Source organism: Pectinophora gossypiella, chromosome 13, assembly GCF_024362695.1.
Source record: "Pectinophora gossypiella chromosome 13, ilPecGoss1.1, whole genome shotgun sequence".
Lineage (NCBI taxonomy): Eukaryota > Metazoa > Arthropoda > Insecta > Lepidoptera > Gelechiidae > Pectinophora > Pectinophora gossypiella.
Window position 1 is genome coordinate 4134961 of NC_065416.1, and position 21603 is coordinate 4156563.

A 21603-nucleotide genomic window follows, 5' to 3' on the forward strand; every position below is an offset into this window, starting at 1 on the left:
ATTTTCAGTTTATACTTATGCGACGTAAAATTTCACTTGATATTAACTCAGGATCATGGGCTCCATCTCTCAAAGTTTTCGTTGCGATGTCTCTAACACTATGTATATTTTTTTTAGGCAGCGTGGTCTGGAGGCCTGTTCCCAGCAGTGGGACGTATATAGGCTGTTTATGTTTATGTTTTTTGTAGTCTGGAGAGTCCTACATTAAAAGCCGCTTTGTTATCCAACTAACAAAGGGAAAATAACACACAAGGTAATTGTTAAACGTTTACCGTGCATCGCTGGGGTACAATGACAATAACAATAAAACATTCAGTCTTGTAGTCACTGTTTTTTTTTTCTATTTTTTTTCGATGTGACTTCTTGTAGATTTACCGCAACTATTTTGCCGGACAAAATTGTCACCGGTCGTATAGTTCTTGTAGCTCAAGAAACTGCTCGTCCAAAACGCTGTCTAGGTCCACGTATAGTTGCTTCTGGATTGTTAGCCGGTCCACCAATTGCGCGAAGGTGGGCCGCGCGAGGGGGTCTGGGTTCCAGCACTCCACCATGAGCTCGTAGAGGCGCGCCGAGGCACGCGCTGGCTTGGGCAAGCGACCCCCTTGCGCCAGGAATGGGGGGACTTCGTGGTTGCTCAGCTCTGCGTAGGGAAACCCGCCTGGAATTGAGGAGGTATTTTGGTTAGGTGTGAGATTGATGGACATGGTACTTGAAAGTAAGTGTTTTAATATTTTTACGGAGTCAACATTTTTATGGAGCTTGTCACAGTCTCAGGGGTTTCGTCTATCGGTGCTTCGGGTGATGGTTTAGACAGATATTTGATACATTTTTTTATAATTACAACACATAATACCTGGTTCTCACTACCATATTATCAGGCAAGTGCCAATGATCACGGGACGAAACTCATCCCATGATCATAGCACTTGCAACAGTGTTGAAATATCGAGAGTCTCATATCTCTGATAATAACGCGGTAAGTATTAAGGTATTATGTGTTTTGATTACGATATTAACCGCGTAAACCTCAAACAATGTTTTACGACGGGGCTGATATAGGTAGTCAATTATGATTAAAAACCTCTTAATAAAGATTAAAATATATACGAACCTAAAGTAGCGATCTCCCAGAGTAGCACTGCGAACGCCCAGACATCAGTGGCGTTGGAATACTGAGACTGTATGATGGCCTCAGGGGCGAGCCACCGGAGGGGCACCGGCCGCGACCGCGTGTGAACGTACACCCCTGAGCGAGACAGACCGAAGTCTGCCACTTTTAAAACTCCTGCGCCGTCTACTAAGATGTTTCGGGCTGCGAGGTCTCTGAAATTAAAACAAAATTCGAAATTCAAATTCTATGTAAAGGTAATTAATAATTGTAGGTATCTCAGCGAAGCAAATTGACTTCCAAAGTGTTTGCTTACGTCGCGTCAGTGGGAAATAATGCGTGAGTTTATGTATGTATGGATGTAATTTTACCAGTGGATGGAAGATAGCTTTACCTTACTATACGTATTTATACAGAATAATCTAACCAAACAAAACATTTTCATGTAAAATGTTGCCGAGACGAGATCATATCGATCGCAATGTCAAAAAGTTATCAGATCTCATGTAGAGCCAAGTTTCCAACTGCACACGGGCTAACCATACAAACCCTAAGTTCACAAACTCTACACGTTAGGCAAAATGCTTGCCCTTTTCATTGCTACAAGAACTATACCTATAACAGAATGGCAATGGACAGTCACTAAAGAACAATGGCGAGCGCCCATACAAGTTTTTATTTAAGTCCAAATTACAGCGTCTATTCATCAAAAATATCTAAAATGAGTCTATATGTGTTCTTAAACATATTAGTCTTAAAATAAACGAACGGGAAACCCTAGGACAGAAATTATTATTAGTTTTGTTTTGAGGTTATGTTAACACGCCATCATCTTTATTTTCAGTAATAATACCTACTTAGGTATGTGAAAGAGAAAGAAGATATGTATGTGGGGCTTGGGTGGGTAAGAAAAGTGATTGGTAGATAACTCCCTACTTAGTAGGTAAGCAACTGTAGGTGCCGTGTAAACTCTGCTTCAAATAGGGCACAGCATCTTTTCCGATGGTGGTTAACGGGACATGCTTGACAGCATCTACCTACTACCTACCAATTACCAATTCATCTGCTTAGCATAGTGACAAAAAGAAAACCCTACAATTATGGGAGGCATATGTTGTGGACTTCTCCCTTACTGAAATCGTGATGATGAATACTAGTTGGGTAACCAACTTAAACCTAAATATATAATTTTATAAACAAGTAACGTAGGTGCAATGAAGGACTCTTTTGTACCTCAGGTTATGAAATAAAATCACTTTATTTTCAACTATACTTTATTATTACAAATAATCTTCATCATCTCTTATGATAACATAAGAGATGATGAAGATAATACGCCTTTGATGTCTCGCCCATCCCAAAAACCACACTACAGTTATAACATGTGCGCAACATCCGACTGTGCGCCGGCCCACTAGGCAACTGCAACAGTATGCCAAAATACCCGTTCGTCCAGGTATATTATTCTCAATTATTACATATATATAATATTGACGTCTAGACACGTGGCGTGATTTGATTTTGCCTCTTATTAATGTTGCATCGCCTTGCAAGAGCTCTTCCCTGCTCAATTGTTCGATGCCCAAGTTCCTTGCCACAAAGTCTTGGACAAGAATCTCCCTTACGCTGTCCATTAAGTTCTCCAATGCGCGCCGTAGAACATGAACCAAACTGGCTATTCTGTCGTCTGAGTCACCACTCCTCCTTTTTAATAGCAGGGCTGCAAGACCTAAGCTGCCTCTTCTTATTCTCATGATTCGGGGTATCTCTTGCAATAAGATATTGAATTTTTCTTTTGTAAGTCCCATCCAGTATTCAAATACACTGTCATTGTCACTGGCTGTCATTGTCGAAATAATGTTGCCAAAACAATTGCCGTGTGCACGACATAAGAAAACATCGAAAAATACGTATTTATGAGAGATTTTATAATAATAAAACCATAAATGTTGATTTCTATTCATAAAAATTGAATATAATTTTTATATTACAATTTTAAAGTTCATAATTTTTTATCTATTCTTCAAATGCCTAAAACACTAGGGGTGAAGAGTAGTTTTACTCTAATAAATCAGTAGTTTTAATTTTATAAATGGTAACTCAAAAAGGATGTAAGGAAACATTTTGTGAATAGATAAAGTGAAAATATTTTAATCAATCGTGGTTCTAATTAAATATAAGTTTCATACCCGGGTTTTACTATTTATTACGATATATTGAAAAATTGGCCAAAATTATTTCACGAAGATTAGTAAATGTCGCATTTCTAGACGCTAACTTTTTTTTAAAATATTTTCTCGCCAATGTCCTTTGTTGCCTTACGCTCAGGTGACGGGAAGTGAAATAGCATTTTCCCCTTATGCTCATGTGATGGTAGCGAAATTCACACGATGATGGCACCTGGCCCTACCTCTACTTCAAATAAAACTATTTCACAAATTTGTTCGCATCCCACTCAGTAATAAAATTAGTAAGTACTGCAAAAATAGGCTAAATGGACAGTGTCCCGAATATCCTAAATAAATAACGCAAGCGGGCAGCAGGCCAATATTGATTGATATGATCGTTAGTGCGTGAGTGTCAAAATCTGGGTTTTTTACATATCAATAAAACTAAAGTATATTAGCTATGCATTTGAAACTTTATATGTTTTGTTTAATAAGTCTACTGCTGAAAATATATCCTGAGAATTTGATTTGTCTGATATAATCAAAATCTCATAATTCAGATTTTCAAAAAATCGACGAAACGTTTCGAGAAAACGGAGGTAGTGCTCTGCCCTTGAGCTTCATTTTGCTCGTCTTGGCGGGGGCACTGCCGTGCCCCTAGATTTCAAAAGTTTATAATCGCGACCTATTTCGATTTCAGGAGACAATAGGTTTTCAACGACAAAATCAAAGCCTCTATGCGCAAGTCGAACTCGCACTTGACCGGCCTTTATATTGTTACGTACTTAGACATACCTACAGTCATGAGCAATATAATGTACCCACTTTAGGACTCTGTCGCACTAACATATTTGACATTTAGTGAGACTTACAGTTCAATTTGTCAAAAAAGTTAATGTGACATGGTACCAAAGTGTAAACATATTAATGCTCGTGACCGTACATAAATCTATAATATTTCTCACCGGGAAGCAGAGACCACAGAGACTATGGAAATCTGTTTGATTCTATCCTTCTTCATCTTCTATCGTGTGGGTTGTGAAGTGAATTACCAACCTCATCAAACCTGGTGCCAGGATTATATTGAGCCGCCAAAGGCCCCTGACATGGCTCATGTAACGACTACTTACTTATGGCTCGTGTAACAACCACTTACTCACTTCAGTAAATAGTAACCGGGACCCACGGTTTAACGTATCTTCCGAAGCACGGATCATCTTACTTTTTGAACAATCAGGTGATCAGCCTGTAATGTCTGTGATTCTATCCTGAATTCGTGATATAGTTCTCTAGCTTTTTTCACAATGATCAATCGTGTCATATACGTACGCCGGTTTAGAGTAGATCGTACTATGTTTCCTGATAATAATTACCAAACATTGGCCCCGATTCCTGCGGACACCTCCTAATTTTACTTTAAGTTATACCTGTCATTTTCTTATCCGCCGAAAAGGAAAGGGATGAATGATTGACAGCTCTTAATTCTACGAAGAATGAATAAACCTATAAACGGTTTGCACCATTTGACGTGTGCTGTCAACATAATTCTGACGGTACTGACCAATGTAAAATTTTTAGACGATTGTTTTAGATTTCTGCTTAAAATTCACGTGTGTTCCATAAATTTTATGCTTGTCGATTACCCGTCCCTTTCCTTTTCAGCGGATAAGAAAATGACAGATATAACTTAAAATAAAATTAGATGGTGTTTACAGGAATTATCACCATTGTATTTGTAAAGCAAATTCTTCCGGTTCAGAGTTATTTTTATTCTTATCTATTTATATTCCAAACATCCTACGTGTTCTGGTTGATCTAAATTTTTAACTTCAATGAAGTAATTTAAGTAATCGCACTTAATCTTCTTTGGAAAATGCTGATTAAGGATAATTAATTATTAATTATGTGTCTTATGTAGGTGAAATCGCTTGTTTAGTAGCGCCTACCGTACACGTGTGCGCGCGCGAATTCCGGCGTTGCTAAGTAACGGTTACTAAGTTAGGCAACGATATTCCACCTCAAGCCTGGGATAAACTTTGCTGAAAACGGTCGTTTCAAAGATGGCGTTGTTGTACCTTTTTAATTAATGTTTATTATTGCTTTTGAGTAGTTAGAGAGCGTGCGATCTACTTTCTTTGTTGTTTTTGTGCCAAATTCGTAGAACGAAGCACCTATCTATTGCTTGGTTAACATAAAGGTAGTTTCCAATTAGTCAAATCAGTTACTTTTACTAAACGTCTTTTTTTTTGACGTACTCATTGTAGATTTGCCGCAGATGGCATTAACTACTTGGCCGGACAAATGGGGAGCGCTGAAGGCTCTCACCCGGTACAACGTTTAAGACAACAGGCCTGAGGGTGCCCAGTTGGGCGCGAACCTCGGGTCAGGGCGTCGTCTGAGAGGAAAAATATTTGAAAGAATTAATCGACCCTAGTGGGTCGATAGCGATAAGCGCTGAATGAGGGAAATCGTCGACCATGCCGGCGGGGTCGGTATCGGGGTCCTGAAGTGTTTGGTGTCGCGAGCTGATTGGCTGCCTCTATGGCTAGAGTAATCGGGTCGTCGGGATCGTATATTACGTCCTTCGGACGCCGATAGTTTACTAAACGTCAAACACGAAGACATCATAGAAAAACGTGACAAAATGTCGCACTTATTATTACATGTTTCTTTATTAAAATTCATAAATAAGATAAATAGAAAGAAGAAAACGTTTTTTGTCACCTTGAGATCTGTCTTTACTTAGTAATCAGAATTTCATAATTTATCTTTGACCTAGGAAACTACCCAATTATTATTCCTTTAGGATTCTCTATAATATAAACCGGGTAGTTTGTCATATTATCAGTTACTTAATATTTATAATATAACCATGCCATGTCAGGGGCCTTTGGCGGCTCATAAATATGTAATATATTATAAAATTCTATATACTGGGTGTTAGTGACATCGTAACGAATACTGAGGGGGTTAGTTTCAGACCATAATTCTGAGTTAAAATCAAGTGGAATTTTCCGTCGCAAAATTCATGTTTTTTTTTTTAGTTTTTTTAAATTATTTTCAATTCTATACTTTTGCGATGGAAAATTCCACTTGATATTAACTCAGAATAATCAGATGAATCATCCCTCTCAGTATTCGTTACGATTACACTTACACCCCGTACAAGTACATACGGTAGCCATTTAAGTAGGTATGGGTGTTAGTGACACCGTAACGAATACTGAGGGGGATGGTTCAGACCATGATTCTGAGTTGATATCAAGTGGAATTTCGTGTCAAAAAATTCATAAAACTTTTTCTTTTCTTTTTAATTATTTTCCAATCCATACTTATCGACGGAAATTTCTACTTGATATCAACTCAGAATCATGGCCTGAACAACCCCTCAAAGTTTTCGTTACGATGTCACTAACACCCTGTATATTCTGTCGTGTCGGGCAATGCACTACGCGGTGGCCACAATAAGACTACATTCATTTCTTGTTTTTAAATGAACGCTTAAATAGAACAGTTACTTTTTTCCCAAGGTTTTATAAATTATTATTAATACACAAATTAATAACTAAACACGTTTTTAGATGCTATTTCAAAAGATGTTTCTAATTTATACTGCGTGCCTAACTCAATTGTTCATTTTAATTAAATTCTTTTGAAATTATGTTTCCAAATGTAAATTTATAAAAAATATTATTAAGGTTCACTGCGTAAAAAAATATCCTGTTGAAAATGTCACGTTAATTACGAATACCTGTTGCTATGCTATAACATTTTTGAAAGGCGCTTTAAGTAATTATCAACTTATTTCGCTTGTAAGTAAAAGTTGTGGCTTTTTATTATAGTTACCTTCATAAATATTAAGACACCATTGAATTATATTATAGCGGTAATATATACGTAAATAGCTTTAGATTATATTACTTTATGTAAGTAGGTACTATGTTAGTGTAGAAATAATAAGTTCTCAGGTAATCTTTAATCTTCGCGTAATATAGCGGATGGGAATGGTTATTAAAAATATAAACAATAAACATGGTGCACGGCGCCGTCTATACACCTTCCTGTCTTCAGACGTCATTTAAAGATTAACTTATAACATAGCAATAGCAATAACGCGTCTGCCAGACAGGTTGATGTGCCTAGAAGAGGTCACAATACCTCCGGCATAATATATATTTGAATTTAGTATATTAGTATACCATATTTTATCAGTGGATAAAACATTAAGAAAACATAAGCAAAATTCCAACGCTGTACAAAAAATTCTATAGTACCGTAGAGTCGTGGGAATAGGACCATTCGGCGCGGATTTTTTTTCAAATACCGAATTTAAAAAATCAAATAATCTGGCCAGGTTGTGGTTATCAGAGGATTGCTTTTTACCGTCGATATAATAATGTTTTATTTTTAATATTTTATCAGTGCATAAAACATAATATATTGATTAGGTAGGTGGATAAAACATACTACAATACAGTGGAGTATATTACAAAATTATATTATATGTATACTCGTAAACATAAACAGCCTATATGGGTCATTCTTCTTTTTTATCGACAATAAGAAGTCATTTTCTCGTTATATCGGATTTAACATCTTTCATTATAACGGCAATAAATATTTAAAAAACATCATATAGAGATGTGTCTGTAGAGGAGTATTTAGTGTTTCTCTTTATCTTGGTAATATACTGTTCCTTGCAGGCGCATTGCAAAATATATTGTGACAGAGTGGCCCTTTTCATCGGAGACAGCATTTCGATTTACCACTCTGTCACAGAATTTTGTGAAAAAACAACCAAGCTACGTTAATCACTAATCGAGGAACCGATTAGTATTTCGCTAGTATTTTAAGTATAATAAAATAACTATATTTTTGGACAATGGAAAGATTAAATAAAATTCTAAAACATATAACATAGCAGAGCGAAGGACAGATCATTGTCGATAAAAAAGAAGAACGACCCATATACGTCCCACTGCTGGGCACAGGCCTCCCCTCAAGCAACCGGTGGGCGTAAGGAGCATACTCCACCACGCTGCTCCACTGTGTTTTTACGACTAATAGCCAGGACGGCTTAACGTGCCCTTCGAAGCATGGAATCATCTTATTTTTTCAGACAATCAGGTGATTTATTGGTAAAAAGTCCTTACCAAACAAATAAAAACTATATAATTTAAAAAGAATATATTAATATATTATTCGGCAGGTACAGAAGAATAATAAGATAAAGGATAATGAAAGATAATAAAGAAATGAATAACGTAATTAGGGTAATGTCAGGTAATGTCAAACAGATCTCAGGAAAAGTTCTTGACATGAGAGTTACGGTCAGCAAAAGCATTAACATTTAAATTTGGAATAAAAGATAGATTCGAAATGCCAAGATTGCATTTATATTTACACACAAAAATAGAAAAATATACAATAAATTTTGGGGTTTGCTCATACTTAGAACTGAAACTAAAAAAAAAATCATCAAACCCATTGAACCCATCAAACTCATTGATATGTGTGAAGTATCTATGGATAGGTCTTTAAAAATGATATTGTGGTTTCTAATATATATTTTTTCTAAACTGAATAGTTTGCGCGAGCGATTTTTAAAAGTGGTAAAATGTAAAATGTGTGTCCTCCCTTATGTAACGTCTAAAATAAGAGAATTATAAAACTAAAAAAATATATGATATACAATTACCATGCAAACTTCCGCCGAAAATTGGTTTGAACGAGATTTATTTATTATTTTCTTTTTCTAATATTACGTCATAAATCGTAAACAGCAATTTACGAACTACAAGAACTTTTATATTATGTTACTTGGTGCTACGGAACCCTTAATTTTATTTCATTTTATTTTGGACAACTTGGCGAGCTCTTAATGGGCGAGTCAGACTCGCACTTGGCCGCTTTTTTATATTATTTAAAATCAGAAACATCTTGAATGGGGCACATAAATATTTTGATCATATAAAAAGTTAGATTATTTAAATTGTAAGATATAGAAATAACACGGGATATTTTATATATCTTCACTCTATATATTTTAACAAAATCCCCTCACCCGACCGACACCGCACCAAAGACTCACCTTTCTTACTTTTTAAAACTGCCTTACGTCCCATTAATTAACCATCCTCCTTTCATACTATAAACAATCAAATTACCCTTAATTATCCTTCCATAGCATTTTCATTTTCCTACAGCTTAATTCTATGTAAGATGATGTTAAAGTACTTTTCTGGTTCTGTACAGAGACGGCTTCTGATTATTACCCCTAAACAGTTTTTGCGTCTGTCCGTTTGTCTGTCAGAGGGTCTCAAAATTCAATGTTAAAAGGGCTGTAAGTAGTCTGTAAATATGAAGTGAAACCCTTACTAATTGTCATCCAAAATTAGAGCGCAAATATTAACTTGACATGAGGTCAGTGGTTTTAATGCTATTGTAATAAAAAATATATTTTATGAACTAAAACCCGACTACTGAAAAATGACGCTCTAAGAAGTATGTATCAAGAAAAAATAGTATATACGTTCCTTTGAAATTCTCCCGCATAGTGATGTTTTAACATTTATATACGTAGATAGCGGTCAAACATATTATATACCTCCATTTTGCTTCGCCGCCGTCAAGGAAATTATTTGTCAACTCTTATAAAAGATGCGTCAAAAGACTTATTTTGCCAACAGTACGCAGTTTCCCCAAAAAGAATTTGATATAAAAATATCCTGAGCTGAATGCGGGCTGGTTTTCCGGGAAAAGCTCCATTTCCCCGGGAAATCTTCTATCGTACCTCCCTCAATTGTCGATTTGTTCCGCTTGATGTTACCAACGTTTTTTATGTAAGACAAAACACGTGGGTAACACATTTTTGTGGTTATTTTGAAAAAGTAAACATATTATAAACATAACATTGCATCACGCCTGTATTCTTAAAAGGGTAGGCAGAGGTGTATAGTATACAGAGTGGTAGTGACAACGTAATGAAAACTTTACGGGTGGTGAACGAATTTCGGATACGGATTTAAGAATGATTATTATAGCGGATACGATTACGGATAATAAATTGTTTCGCATTATCCGTTTTTAAAAGTTAAATATATACCTGAAGATTTGACAGTCCCGGTTTTTCACAGAAGCGACTGCCTGTCTGACCTTCCAACCCGCGAAGGGAAAACCAGCCCAATACAGGTTAGGTCACCTACCACCGAAAATGCATTTCTCGGGAATGTGAGTTTCCTCACGATGTTTCCCTTCACCGCTGAGCACGTGATAATTATTTATGATCCAAACATGAAATCGAAAACAAATTCGACAATCATTGGTTTAGGGCTGTGCTGGATTCGAACCTGCTTCAAATTGAGAGGCAAGCGTTCTAGCAACTGGGGTACTACGGCTCACACACGTAACTAAAAACACAAACTTAAATAAAATAAACCTTACTTATTGCCCTGTTGCTATGCGCCATATATAAACCGGACCTGTCAAATCTAGGCAACGGGGGTATAACCTGTAAACATACATACATAACATAAACAGCCTATATACGTCCCACTGCTGGGCACAGGCCTCCCCTCAATCAACCGGAGGGGGTATGGAGCATACTCCACCACGCTGCTCCAATGCGGGTTGGTGGAGGTGTTTTTACGGCTAATAGCCGGGACCAACGTCTTAACGTGCCCTCCGAAGCACGGAATCATCTTACTTTTTCGGACAATCAGGTGATTCAAGCCTGAAAAGTCCTTACCAAACAAAGGACAGTCTCACAAAGTAATTTCGACAATGTCCCCATCGGGAATCGAACCCGGACCTCCAGATCGTGAGCCTAACGCTCTAACTAGACCACGGACGCTGTTAATAAATTAAACATTATCGAAGAAGCCGCGATTCTGCAGCGCGTCGGGTATGTTCGCCGATTCGCAGGTTCCGCATACATTTACTACTACCGTAGCTTAGATTGAACATCACCTCTCAAAAAGTGGGACACAAAGTTACTGTTAATATGCTGACGTTGACAGTACTTTACTTCAGTGCGCGATTAGGCGCCGAACTGGCAACACGGGGAATTGCGTGGTAAAAACTTGCAAAAATAGAAGTTCAAAGCGAAAAAAGATGAATGGAACATCATATTTCTAATAAGTAATTACATTGTACATGTTATCATAGTATAAACATTTTAATTTTCGCAGTAAATCCCACCAAAATGTAAACCTGATGTGCTGATGTGGAGCGGAGAGTTGTCGTTTTATGCGTAGTATTATTCCTTACTCTGTGGCCTAGGTTCAATTTTTATTTATTGCAAATTAAGTGAACAACATCCTCGCCAACATTAAACATGTTAAGTCCAGTGTAAGGGCTCAAACTGGATGATAGCGGCAGCGGCGCGGCGGCGATAGCGGCGCGGGGAGCGGCGAGGCGGCCGCTGTTCCGTTCTCGATGCCAGCGGCCAGATCGCGCGGTGTTGCGGCGGTATAGGGATGTGTCTCAAATGAACGCGATGTCGAAACGACGACAACGCATTTTCGATTGTAGTTCTTTGTAGTTGTTTCGTACGATTTCGAACCGCTCATACCCCGCTCCCCGCGGCGCTGCCATCGAGAACACTTCAATATAAATCTTAGTATTTAAACGCGCCGCTCCCCGTACCGCTGCCGCCCCCGCGCCGCTGCCGCTGTCATCCAGTTTGAGGCCTAATAGAGGGCGAGCCTATTGCCATTACACAGTTCCTGAAATCCACATGATATCAATTATGTTATACAATTTAGGAACTTAAAGTAGTGTGAGCACTTACCTATGAGTAATTCCTCTCTCTTCCAAATGTCTCATGCCGAGCGCGACTTGGAGTGCGTAGTCCCTCATTACACTGCTATCTAAGTGCAGGGCTGGTTCCGCCACATAGTGGTCCTTGGTCTGTGGCCCTCCACCAGATGGCTTCTCGTCCGTCAGAGGAGGATCCGAATCACTCAAGTTTGTGTACTCCGCTGGAATTGAGAAACAAGAAAGTATAGCAAAGTGTCATGCCAACGTCATTGCTCTAAGAAAACTTGTAGGCTCTTTTATTGACTCATAACGGCCGTCGCACGCGGTTATTGACTTAATGGGTATTCATTGACACGAAACACGCGTTACCTACTACTAGTAATATTATTATATGTCAATATGCGGGATCCTATCCATCTCTCATACGTACAATACAAATACTTAAAAAATGCGACGAATACGAAGAGTGATCAATGATCATGAAAAACGAGTAATGTTTGATTATACTATAAAAGTGAAAGCGCCGTGTGAAAAGTATTAGCAATCACTTCGCACGAAATTTGCTTTTACAAATTTCGAAGGGGATTTAGTTCTGATTTATCATTCGGTGTACAAATCTGAAATTGGGTTTGGATAAACTATTTATTTTAACTAAATGACAGGTTCTTGTTATATTTATGTTGATTGCGTTACGAGAGATAAGGCAATTAATTAAAGTCGTACGTGGTGTGTCAAGGGGTCAACGATTTGTCTAGTCTAGACGTCCCAAATTAGTTTACACTGATCCTTTTACCGAATGTTCAAATACACAGGCTTGGGAGTATAATATATTTTATAAGATTCTATATTCGGACAGACGAAAGTTACGTCTGTCATATTCCAAGCTACAAGGTCAGAAGACAAGTTGATACATTTGGTATTGGAGTCCTACGTATGATGGAAAGTATGATGGTGAAAGATTATTAGGGCATCGTCAGTATAGCTTGGCCATCATGTTGGAAAGGGCTGAATTCTTCGTACTCTTTCTGTCGGCTCCGACAGCTCTCATAAGAGTATTTATAGAATAGAATAGAATAGAATAGAATAGTTTATTTGCCAGAAAACAGTACAATAAGATGTTGTTACAATTTTATGTCCAGTGCTTTCAGCTTACACGTAAGCATGCAAAAATCAAATCGTCGCCAATATACAAAAAAAAAAACAAAAACAAAAATTAATAACAATAATAACAATGATAATACAATTAAAATTAAATAAAATTAAAAATGTTAAAGTCCGAATTTGAAATTTAAAAATTCATTTACACTATAGAAGCGATGTTGCAGTAACCATTTTGTCAAGTGTATTTTTAAAGAAGCGCTTGTCATTAACTTAAAATTATCAGGAAGTTTATTATACAATACAATGCATAAGTTAAATATGTTCCTCCTATAGATGTATTTATAGGCGGGAGGCTGATACAGTAAGTCCATATTCTTTTTCCTTGTCTGCCTTTCTATCCCTTCCCCTCGGGTTCTCCAATATCTGGGGTTTGAAGCAACAAAAACACAGACATCCCTAATATACATACACGGTAACGGGAGTATGCCGAGTTTTTCGAATATCCTTTCCTACTGCCCTTGCTGTCCTGTCCTTTTATAATCTTGCTAGATTCATAAAGATTATAACATCGACACTCTGTCAGACGGTGACCCGGCAATGTCGTTACCGACTAGCCAGGTGCGACGTTTGATCCCGCGTCCCCTCTTCATCACCCCCAGGCAGCTCGTGGGAGACTCAGCAAGACCCCCGTTGTGTGCTCAAGCCAGGCACTTTCTTTACAGAGCATTTAACATGGACACTTACAGTCACCCTCAGACGGTCGACCGGTGGTATCACTCCCGACTCGCCGAGTGACGTTGGATCCCTCATCCCCTCTTCGTCGCCCACGGGCGGCTCGTAGAAGACTCAGCAAGTCCCCCCTTGGTGCATGTTCCAACAAGGCTATGAGTGGAGGTCGCTTTGTACAACAACCAATGAGGCGTATCACGTGTTTGTGGTACCCAACATGCTTCAACATGTTTATCTCTCGCAGGAAATCCTGCATCTCTTCTTCAGTTACGTTGTCTGTGGGATCGAAAGATGTTTTAGTTTATAGATTAATAAATGTTCCTTAAGCTATTTATTTATTTTACATTCGTATTATTAAACAGAACGATCTATACAGTAAAAATTGTGATTATATTTCAATAAGATAACGTTTTACAATAGTCTCATTCTGCAGTAAGAATTTGACCTGTCAATATATTTCCATGAATAGGTACATATTATACAGAGTGTTAGTGACATCGTAACGAATACTGAGGGGGATGATTCGGACCACGATTCTGAGTTGATATCAAGTGGAATTTCCTGTCGGATTATTCCTGAAAATTTTTGCGTTTGTTTTAAATTAATTTCAGTTCCATATTTTTGATCGTTGTCGACTCAGAATAGTCTGAATCATCCCTCAAAGTTTTCGTTACGATGTCACTAACACATTGTATAAATTACATTAGAATATTTCAGTACATCACGTTATAACATAAAACTAACTAAGCTGGAATGTTATTAAGAGATAATTGTTAAAGTAAGATGGACAGACGGGTGAAACGGCTAACCGCAAAAGTGTATATGTGATGAGGTTGAGTTAGGTATGTGAGCAATAATGCGGTTAGGATTACTCGTCGTTACTTTGAATTACTGCCCTATGTTTAAAGGATTAGAAGGAAAATTTAGGTAACCTACACATTATGAATTGAAATCAGAAAACAATATATGTTTTCTTTCACCCTTTTAATACAAAAATCTAATTAGGTATTCGTGCATGTTAAAGATAAAAAAGAATATTGAAATACACGGTTTTAGTGACATCGTAACGAATACTGAATGGGATGACTCAGACCATGATTCGATTTCTTGTCGATAAATTCATGAAAATGTTAGTGTTTTTTAAATTATTTTCAGTTCCATACTTTAGCGACGGAAAATTCCACTTGATATCTTAGAATCATGGTTGGAATCTACTCTCAAAGTTTTCGTTACGTAACATAAAGTATATTATAAAGAGACCGGGCGCCCAAATCTGTTCATCAAAAGCATCATGGCAGTCATAGTGATGCTCTCTCCGCCGGGCTGCGGTATTGGCGACATAAAATCAACAATAACACCACGATTAGAAGGACACCCTCCGCCCCGCGCCGATACGAGTTTGGAGCGAACTTGATTTACCTCACCCCCGTCTGTTAAAGTCGTAAGCTGTAAAGTAGTAACAGAGCGCGGGGTATCTGTCTCGCTCGCCCGCACGGGGTGAAGCAGCGTATATGCAGTAGAACGCCACGCTACCGATAAAGTCACGCTCGTAAAGTCACAAGTTCCCCAATTGCACTCGCGACCGCTTCACTTCCCATTCATCCCCTTTTTCTTCCTCAGTCTTTTTTTGTGACTTATTGTAGATTTGCCGCAGATGGCATTAACTACTTGGCCAGACAAATGGGGAGCGAAGAAATCTCTCTCCCGGTACAACGTTTAAGACAACAGGCCTGAGGGTGCCCAGTTGGGCGCGAACCTCGGCTCAGGGTGTCGTCTGAGAGGAAAAATATTTGAAAGAAATAATCGACCCTAGTGGGTCGATAGCGATAAGCGCTGCTTGAGGGAAATCGTCGACCACGCCGGCGGGGTCGGTATCGGTCCTGAAGTGTTTGGTGTCGCGAGCTGATTGGCTGCCTCTATGGCTAGAGTAATCGGGTCGCCGGAATCGTATATTACGTCCTTCGGACGCCGATACTTTTCAGTACCGTCCCTAAGCGGGATGTATTCGGAAGGTTCCTCAGTCTATTTCCAGGATCTTACCAGTCAGCATCTTAGCAGCGACAGTGATGGTCTCTCCACCCGGCAGGTCGAGGGTGGCAGCGTGCACCCTGCCGAACGCGCCGCTACCGATCAGGCTCCCCAGGTGCACACGAGACCGCTTCACTTCCCATTCGTCACCCTCTTCTTCGTCTTCCTCAGTCTGAAAGTTTACAATACTCAGTCCATCATAGCCCCTAATACCACACGTAAATAAATACTGTTAGGTGAAACAAAATCGATCGACTACGAACATCAATAATGTTAATTGCTTATGTCACATCACTAAGTTCCACGTTTGACATTTCTCACCGTTTTAAATTATTTTTAAAAATGTTTTTCTTTCAGTTTGAATTCCGAACACACCGGCACAAGCAGATATAAATATTAAAATCCGTATTGCAGAGGTAATATGTTTATTAGACTCTTTCTCTCTCTTTCTTCCTCGAATTCTTGGAATTTTTTGGGCTGATTTAAGAAAACGGCGCCTCAGCCTTAGCGCGAGTTTACTCCAGTATGGCATTTGACAGTATGATACGCTCAATTCCAGTGAGTAAAGTCAATGGAATGAAATCCTTAATTCGAGGACGTAAATATCAACTTACAGTACTGCTCACCTCAGTTGAGGAAGACTCGAGTTAAAATCTAAAAGTATATGTTAGCGACCCATTGCCATAACCTAAAAAAAATGTTTTTGTCGTCTAGCCTTTATAGATGAGTAGGTAAATATTTATGAACTGACCTCAAAACGTTTTTGAACGTACAGTGGGCTCTGTTCCATCTGTCCTCGCACTGGTGGATCGTTGTTCCTGTGGACAAACCAAATTTTATATATTCATATATTATATTTTTCTTGTTAAGTTGGTTTGGACACAATACCGTCATCACCATAAGGGCACACGGGGCCCGTGCCCTGGGCCCCCATTCTCGGGGGTCCCCGAAGGATCCACAATTTCTCTCACACATTTATTCTCAAAACATTTTTGTCGGGAACATTACACTTTTTTCACAAATCAGGAATCTTATCAGAAGGTTACATTTACAAGGCATATCATAATACTACGCCATTATATTATCGATGACTGCGACTTTTCCAAAAACCAAAAACACAACAAACCTATGCTGTATTTGATTACCTATAAATGGGTTCATAGGTACTTAGTAAAAAAATGTAAGTGTTTTTCTTTTTTTACTGTCCAATTCGCTTTCTTTAATTTCAAAAAGGGCCCCAAATTCTTGGGTGCCCAAGGGCCCCAGCCTAGTTTGGATACGTAGACGCCACTGTTTGGACACTTAGAGCGGATGAAGGATAATAGAATTGCAAAAGCGGTATATAAAGCGAAAGTTGATGGTAGGGCTTGCCAGCTGCTAGGAAGACCGAGAAGGACTTACATTGACCAAATTGGAGATGTCCTTAGAAAAAGTTTAATACGATCTACTCTGAACGGGCGTGCGTGTATGAAGCGATTGATGAATGTGGAGGAAGCAAGAGAAGTGTCTCAGGATCGAAGCAAATGGAATTCTATTATTACTAGTCTCTGCTTACCCCGGTGGGAAATAGGCGTGAGTTTATGTATGTATGTGTGTGTATGTTCTTCTCTCATCTGGGTTCTGAGGTCAATGATCAACCTGACCAACTCTGGTTGCTATTGTCAGGGTTATTATTAAGCCGCTAGTGATTTATATCCGGAAGGGTTCTGGAGTGGCGACCACGTGTCGGACGACACTCAGTGGGTAGGCCCGCTACAAGGTGGACCGACGATCTGGTGAAGGTCGCGGGAAGCCGCTGGATGCGGGCAGCGCAGGACCGATCGTCGTGGAGATACTTGGGGGAGGCCTATGCCCAGCAGTGGGCGTCGTATGGTTGAAGATGATGATTCCTAACATGGTTCGTAAGTAAATTAGCCGGGATCATTTAATTTCGGACAATTAGACGATCCGCCTGCAATGTCCTAACGAAACAAAGTCTTTTGTGCCTACCAGGATTCGAACCCGGGAACTCCGAAATCGAAATAATAACGAAAATCATTGAGTGGCCTGTGCTGTAATTGAATCTGCGATCTCTCAAAGAGTCAAGCGTTCTTCCAAATAGGTTACCACGGCTCTTAGCTGCTGAAGCAAGAATGAGGTAAATTATATGGAAATTAAATACGTTCAGGTAGAAGAAAATTCATTGTACGGTTGGTCTAATTCAATGAAGGACTTCAGGCTACGTTCACCAAAAACAATTAGAAGCGTTGTACTTCTTTACCGTGATAATTACCTATTTTCTCATTACTCGGGTACTAACACACATACATACATAAACTCACGCCCGTAATCCCTAATGGGGTGGGCAGAGCCACAAGTAATCAAAGACAACTTGCAGCCACTGTTGATACGAAGTCCAAAGATGGATATGATGAACCTTATGGTGATAAGGGATCAGCCTATCGCCTATAACATTAGTCTATCACTACTACACTACTACTAACATAACTATCCAAAAATACAATAATAATGACAGAAGCATATATAAAAATATTTTTTGCTTGATATTTAGATCACATTATGTATAGCATTATGTTGCTACCTATATTGCGTCTTTATTTTGATCACAATAATAATGGGTGGAATATGTAATTGTGCCTAGGTGTAAGTTTATGTTTCTGTCTAAATTTTAATTTTAATTGTGTCGTTGTTTTGGTAAAATGTTCTCGCGGCGTCCAGTGTAGCGACTCAGTTGGTTATACAGGGGGTGACTGAAAAGCAGCAGCAATGCTGAGGCTCCTCCTTTTCGGCCACAACGGATAATGTGTTACATGTAATTAGGTTTAAGCGATTTTGTAAAAATATTTGTGGTTGAATAAACTTCTTTATTATTATTATTATTATTATAAAAAGCGTCATCATCTATACTCAAAAACAAAGATAAAAGATGTGTAAGGCTGCCTGTCCATTGAAGCGGAGCGAGCTTGCGGAGCGGGGAAACGGATAAATATTAACCAATAGGATTGCACAAAAACTCCGCTCAGCTGCAGTGGACAGAGATTGGTTAATCCTATTGGTTAATATTTATCCGTTTCCCCGCTCCGCAAGCTCGCTCCGCTTCAATGGACAGGCAGCCTAAGTCTGTTATCCATGAAAAAATACAGCGCCATCTATATTGTAATTTAGGAACAACTTGTGCTTATTCGAGCGAACACATTGACCTAATTTTAGCACCTCTTGAACTAGTGTCGTCCTTCACTCACAATAAGGGCAAGAAAAAGATAGAGCTCGTATTAGCCTGTCAAAATTAATTTCTGTCAGAAGTATAAATAAATATAATTTTCTGTTATTATGTGTAAAATAAATTATTAAATGTTGGTAGTTGCCCGAAGCGACACAACCTATTTTTTTTCTTTTTTTAAATTACAAAATATTACGTAAATGAACACCATAAAAACCATCTTGGGTTTGTTAAGGCATGCTAGTTTCGTATAAAATATAAGATTTATCCATGATATAAGAAAACCAGGTATGCTCAATCCTATGACAAGCCGCCATTGCTAGCCCATTGATGATGTAAGAGTTACCATTAAATTGGTATTTCCAACATTCCAAGGACGCAAATTTCATTATTGACAATTAAGTGAATTACTGACTAATGTTTTTAATTACTTTCTATTACTCGTGACATATAAAAAAATATTAAAACAGTAAGTAAATCTTTTACTAAAAGTTCAAAATTTCCTTGCAAAGTAAATATAAAAGCATTGGTCGTGGGTAATTTGTTTATTACGAAATGGCAATACAGGGTGGGATGACGTCAGCTGGGGTAATGAAATGTTAGCTGTCATTTTTGAGCATACCTGGGACCTGTTTCATAAAACTTACAATTGTAAATTACAACGACGGTTTGGTGTTCATTACGTAGCTAATATGAAACTGCAAAATATTCGTGATCACACACTCCGCAATGTACATCAAATTCTCATTGTAATTTGCAATTGTAAGTTTTATGAAACAGGCCTCTGGTTTTCTTATACCATGGATTTATCTACGTGTCCACGACTCCACGCCGCGTCGACGCAACGCGGAAACTCACGCCGACGCGACGCGACGTCACCTTGGTGACTGTGACCCGTCGCTATTTGCACCGGGCCACGAGGGGCTAGCAACGCGAATCCCCGCGCTAACCGCCCCTTGACACGGTGGCTCGGACCCCTCGCAGCTTACATGCATTAACCCTTTGTATATGTCTTACCAATACATAGCTTCACTATTACAGTACCAATAAGGACCTTACCAGGAGACGTTCCCCAAAAAACATACAGATGGCGCTGTGCAGATTTGCGTTCGTTTAACCTTGTAATTTCATGGATAACATACGTGCATCTTTCATCTTTGTTTTTGAGCATGACTGATGACCCTTGTTACACCCAAGCACATCTTCCACCCATTATCATTCTGATAAAAATAAAGAGAAGCATTATGGGTAGCAACAAAATTCTTTATGTAAGTACCTGTATTTAACAAGGGCATCTATATACAGTGAAACCTGGTTAAGTGAGACATCAAGGGACCTGCAATGTCGTTTCACTTATAGAGGTATTCCACTTACCCAGTGTCTCAGATATACAGGTATAAATAAATATCTGTCTCATTTACAGAGGGTTCCATTAATAGAGGTGAGAATACAGGTTATTTCAGTTATACAGGTGCGATCATTAAATAAAATAACGTGTTATGTATTTTTCAAATAAACATCTGTATGATAGTAAAGCGAAACTAAAAATGAAGGTAATTGAAGCTCAAAATTTGTACTTACGTACTTGGAATTACGTGTGGAATTTGTGGGAAGAATGAGTAAACAAACAATGTTATCTCAGTTACAGAGGTTTATGCATATAAAGTTTACTCGCTGTCTCAGTTATAGAGGTAACTATGATGATAAATCGAAAGAACGAATCCCAGATATAGAGGCTTACCTCGTCCCACTAACAGAGGTAATTCAGTGCCAAAGTGTTGGGACCTCAGCATGAGTTCCAGTTATGGAGGTTTCTCACTTATCCAGGTCCCACTTAACCAAGTTTCACTGTATTTTTTTGGGAATGCAGCCTCCAAAGTCCCTCATTGGGGTAATCAGACAGAGTACGTCCTCTCACAGCATGAACTATATACATCTTATTTTAACACTCATGTAAATCAATACCTTATGCTAACCGAGCATTGTCGGTTATTATATCCGGCCAGGCCCGGGAATCGATAAAGCGAAATTATTTATAGAACGGGAGAGGCATTATATATCTGGGTCGAAAGCAACCTCTATAGATTGTTATTTTTTTTATAATTAAAAAATATAATAGGCTAGTTACCAATTACTTAGTCAAAACAGTTACTTTTTACAGTTAAAAAAATGCATGATTAAGCACGTTGTGGCGTTATAAAAAAAAAAATATGTATTATTACGTTTTTCTTAAATAAGGTAATTAGAAAAAAAATGTTTATATCTGTCTTTAATTAGTAATCAGAATTTCATAATTAATATTTGACCTAGGGTACTACTCAATTGGGTAGTTTCTAATTATGAAATTCTGAGTACGAAATAAAAACGTTTTCTGTTTTCTATTTAAAACATTTTTGATTTTTTATAAAGAAAAACGTAAAAATAAGTGCGTGTCACATTTTTCTAGACGTCACAGGTTACATTTTCATACTTAAATAGTAATTTCGTGT

At 38.3% G+C, this 21603-nt stretch overlaps 1 protein-coding gene across 3 annotated transcripts in view; it reads right to left on the reverse strand.

Moving 5' to 3' along the window:
- Nucleotides 1-254: 254 nt before the first annotated feature.
- The window catches only part of LOC126371701 (fibroblast growth factor receptor 3-like), a 189415-nt gene continuing 168066 nt past the window's right edge, over nt 255-21603 (reverse strand). For all 3 annotated transcript variants that reach the window (XM_050017012.1, XM_050017010.1, XM_050017011.1), the window contains 6 exons: nt 16646-16712; nt 15907-16066; nt 13882-14142; nt 12068-12257; nt 1112-1323; nt 255-658 (listed from right to left, as the gene is read on the reverse strand). In XM_050017012.1, coding sequence (XP_049872969.1) covers nt 402-658; nt 1112-1323; nt 12068-12257; nt 13882-14142; nt 15907-16066; nt 16646-16712 — 1147 coding nt within the window. In that variant the 3' untranslated portion in view covers nt 255-401. The remainder of the gene's footprint in view (nt 659-1111; nt 1324-12067; nt 12258-13881; nt 14143-15906; nt 16067-16645; nt 16713-21603) is intronic.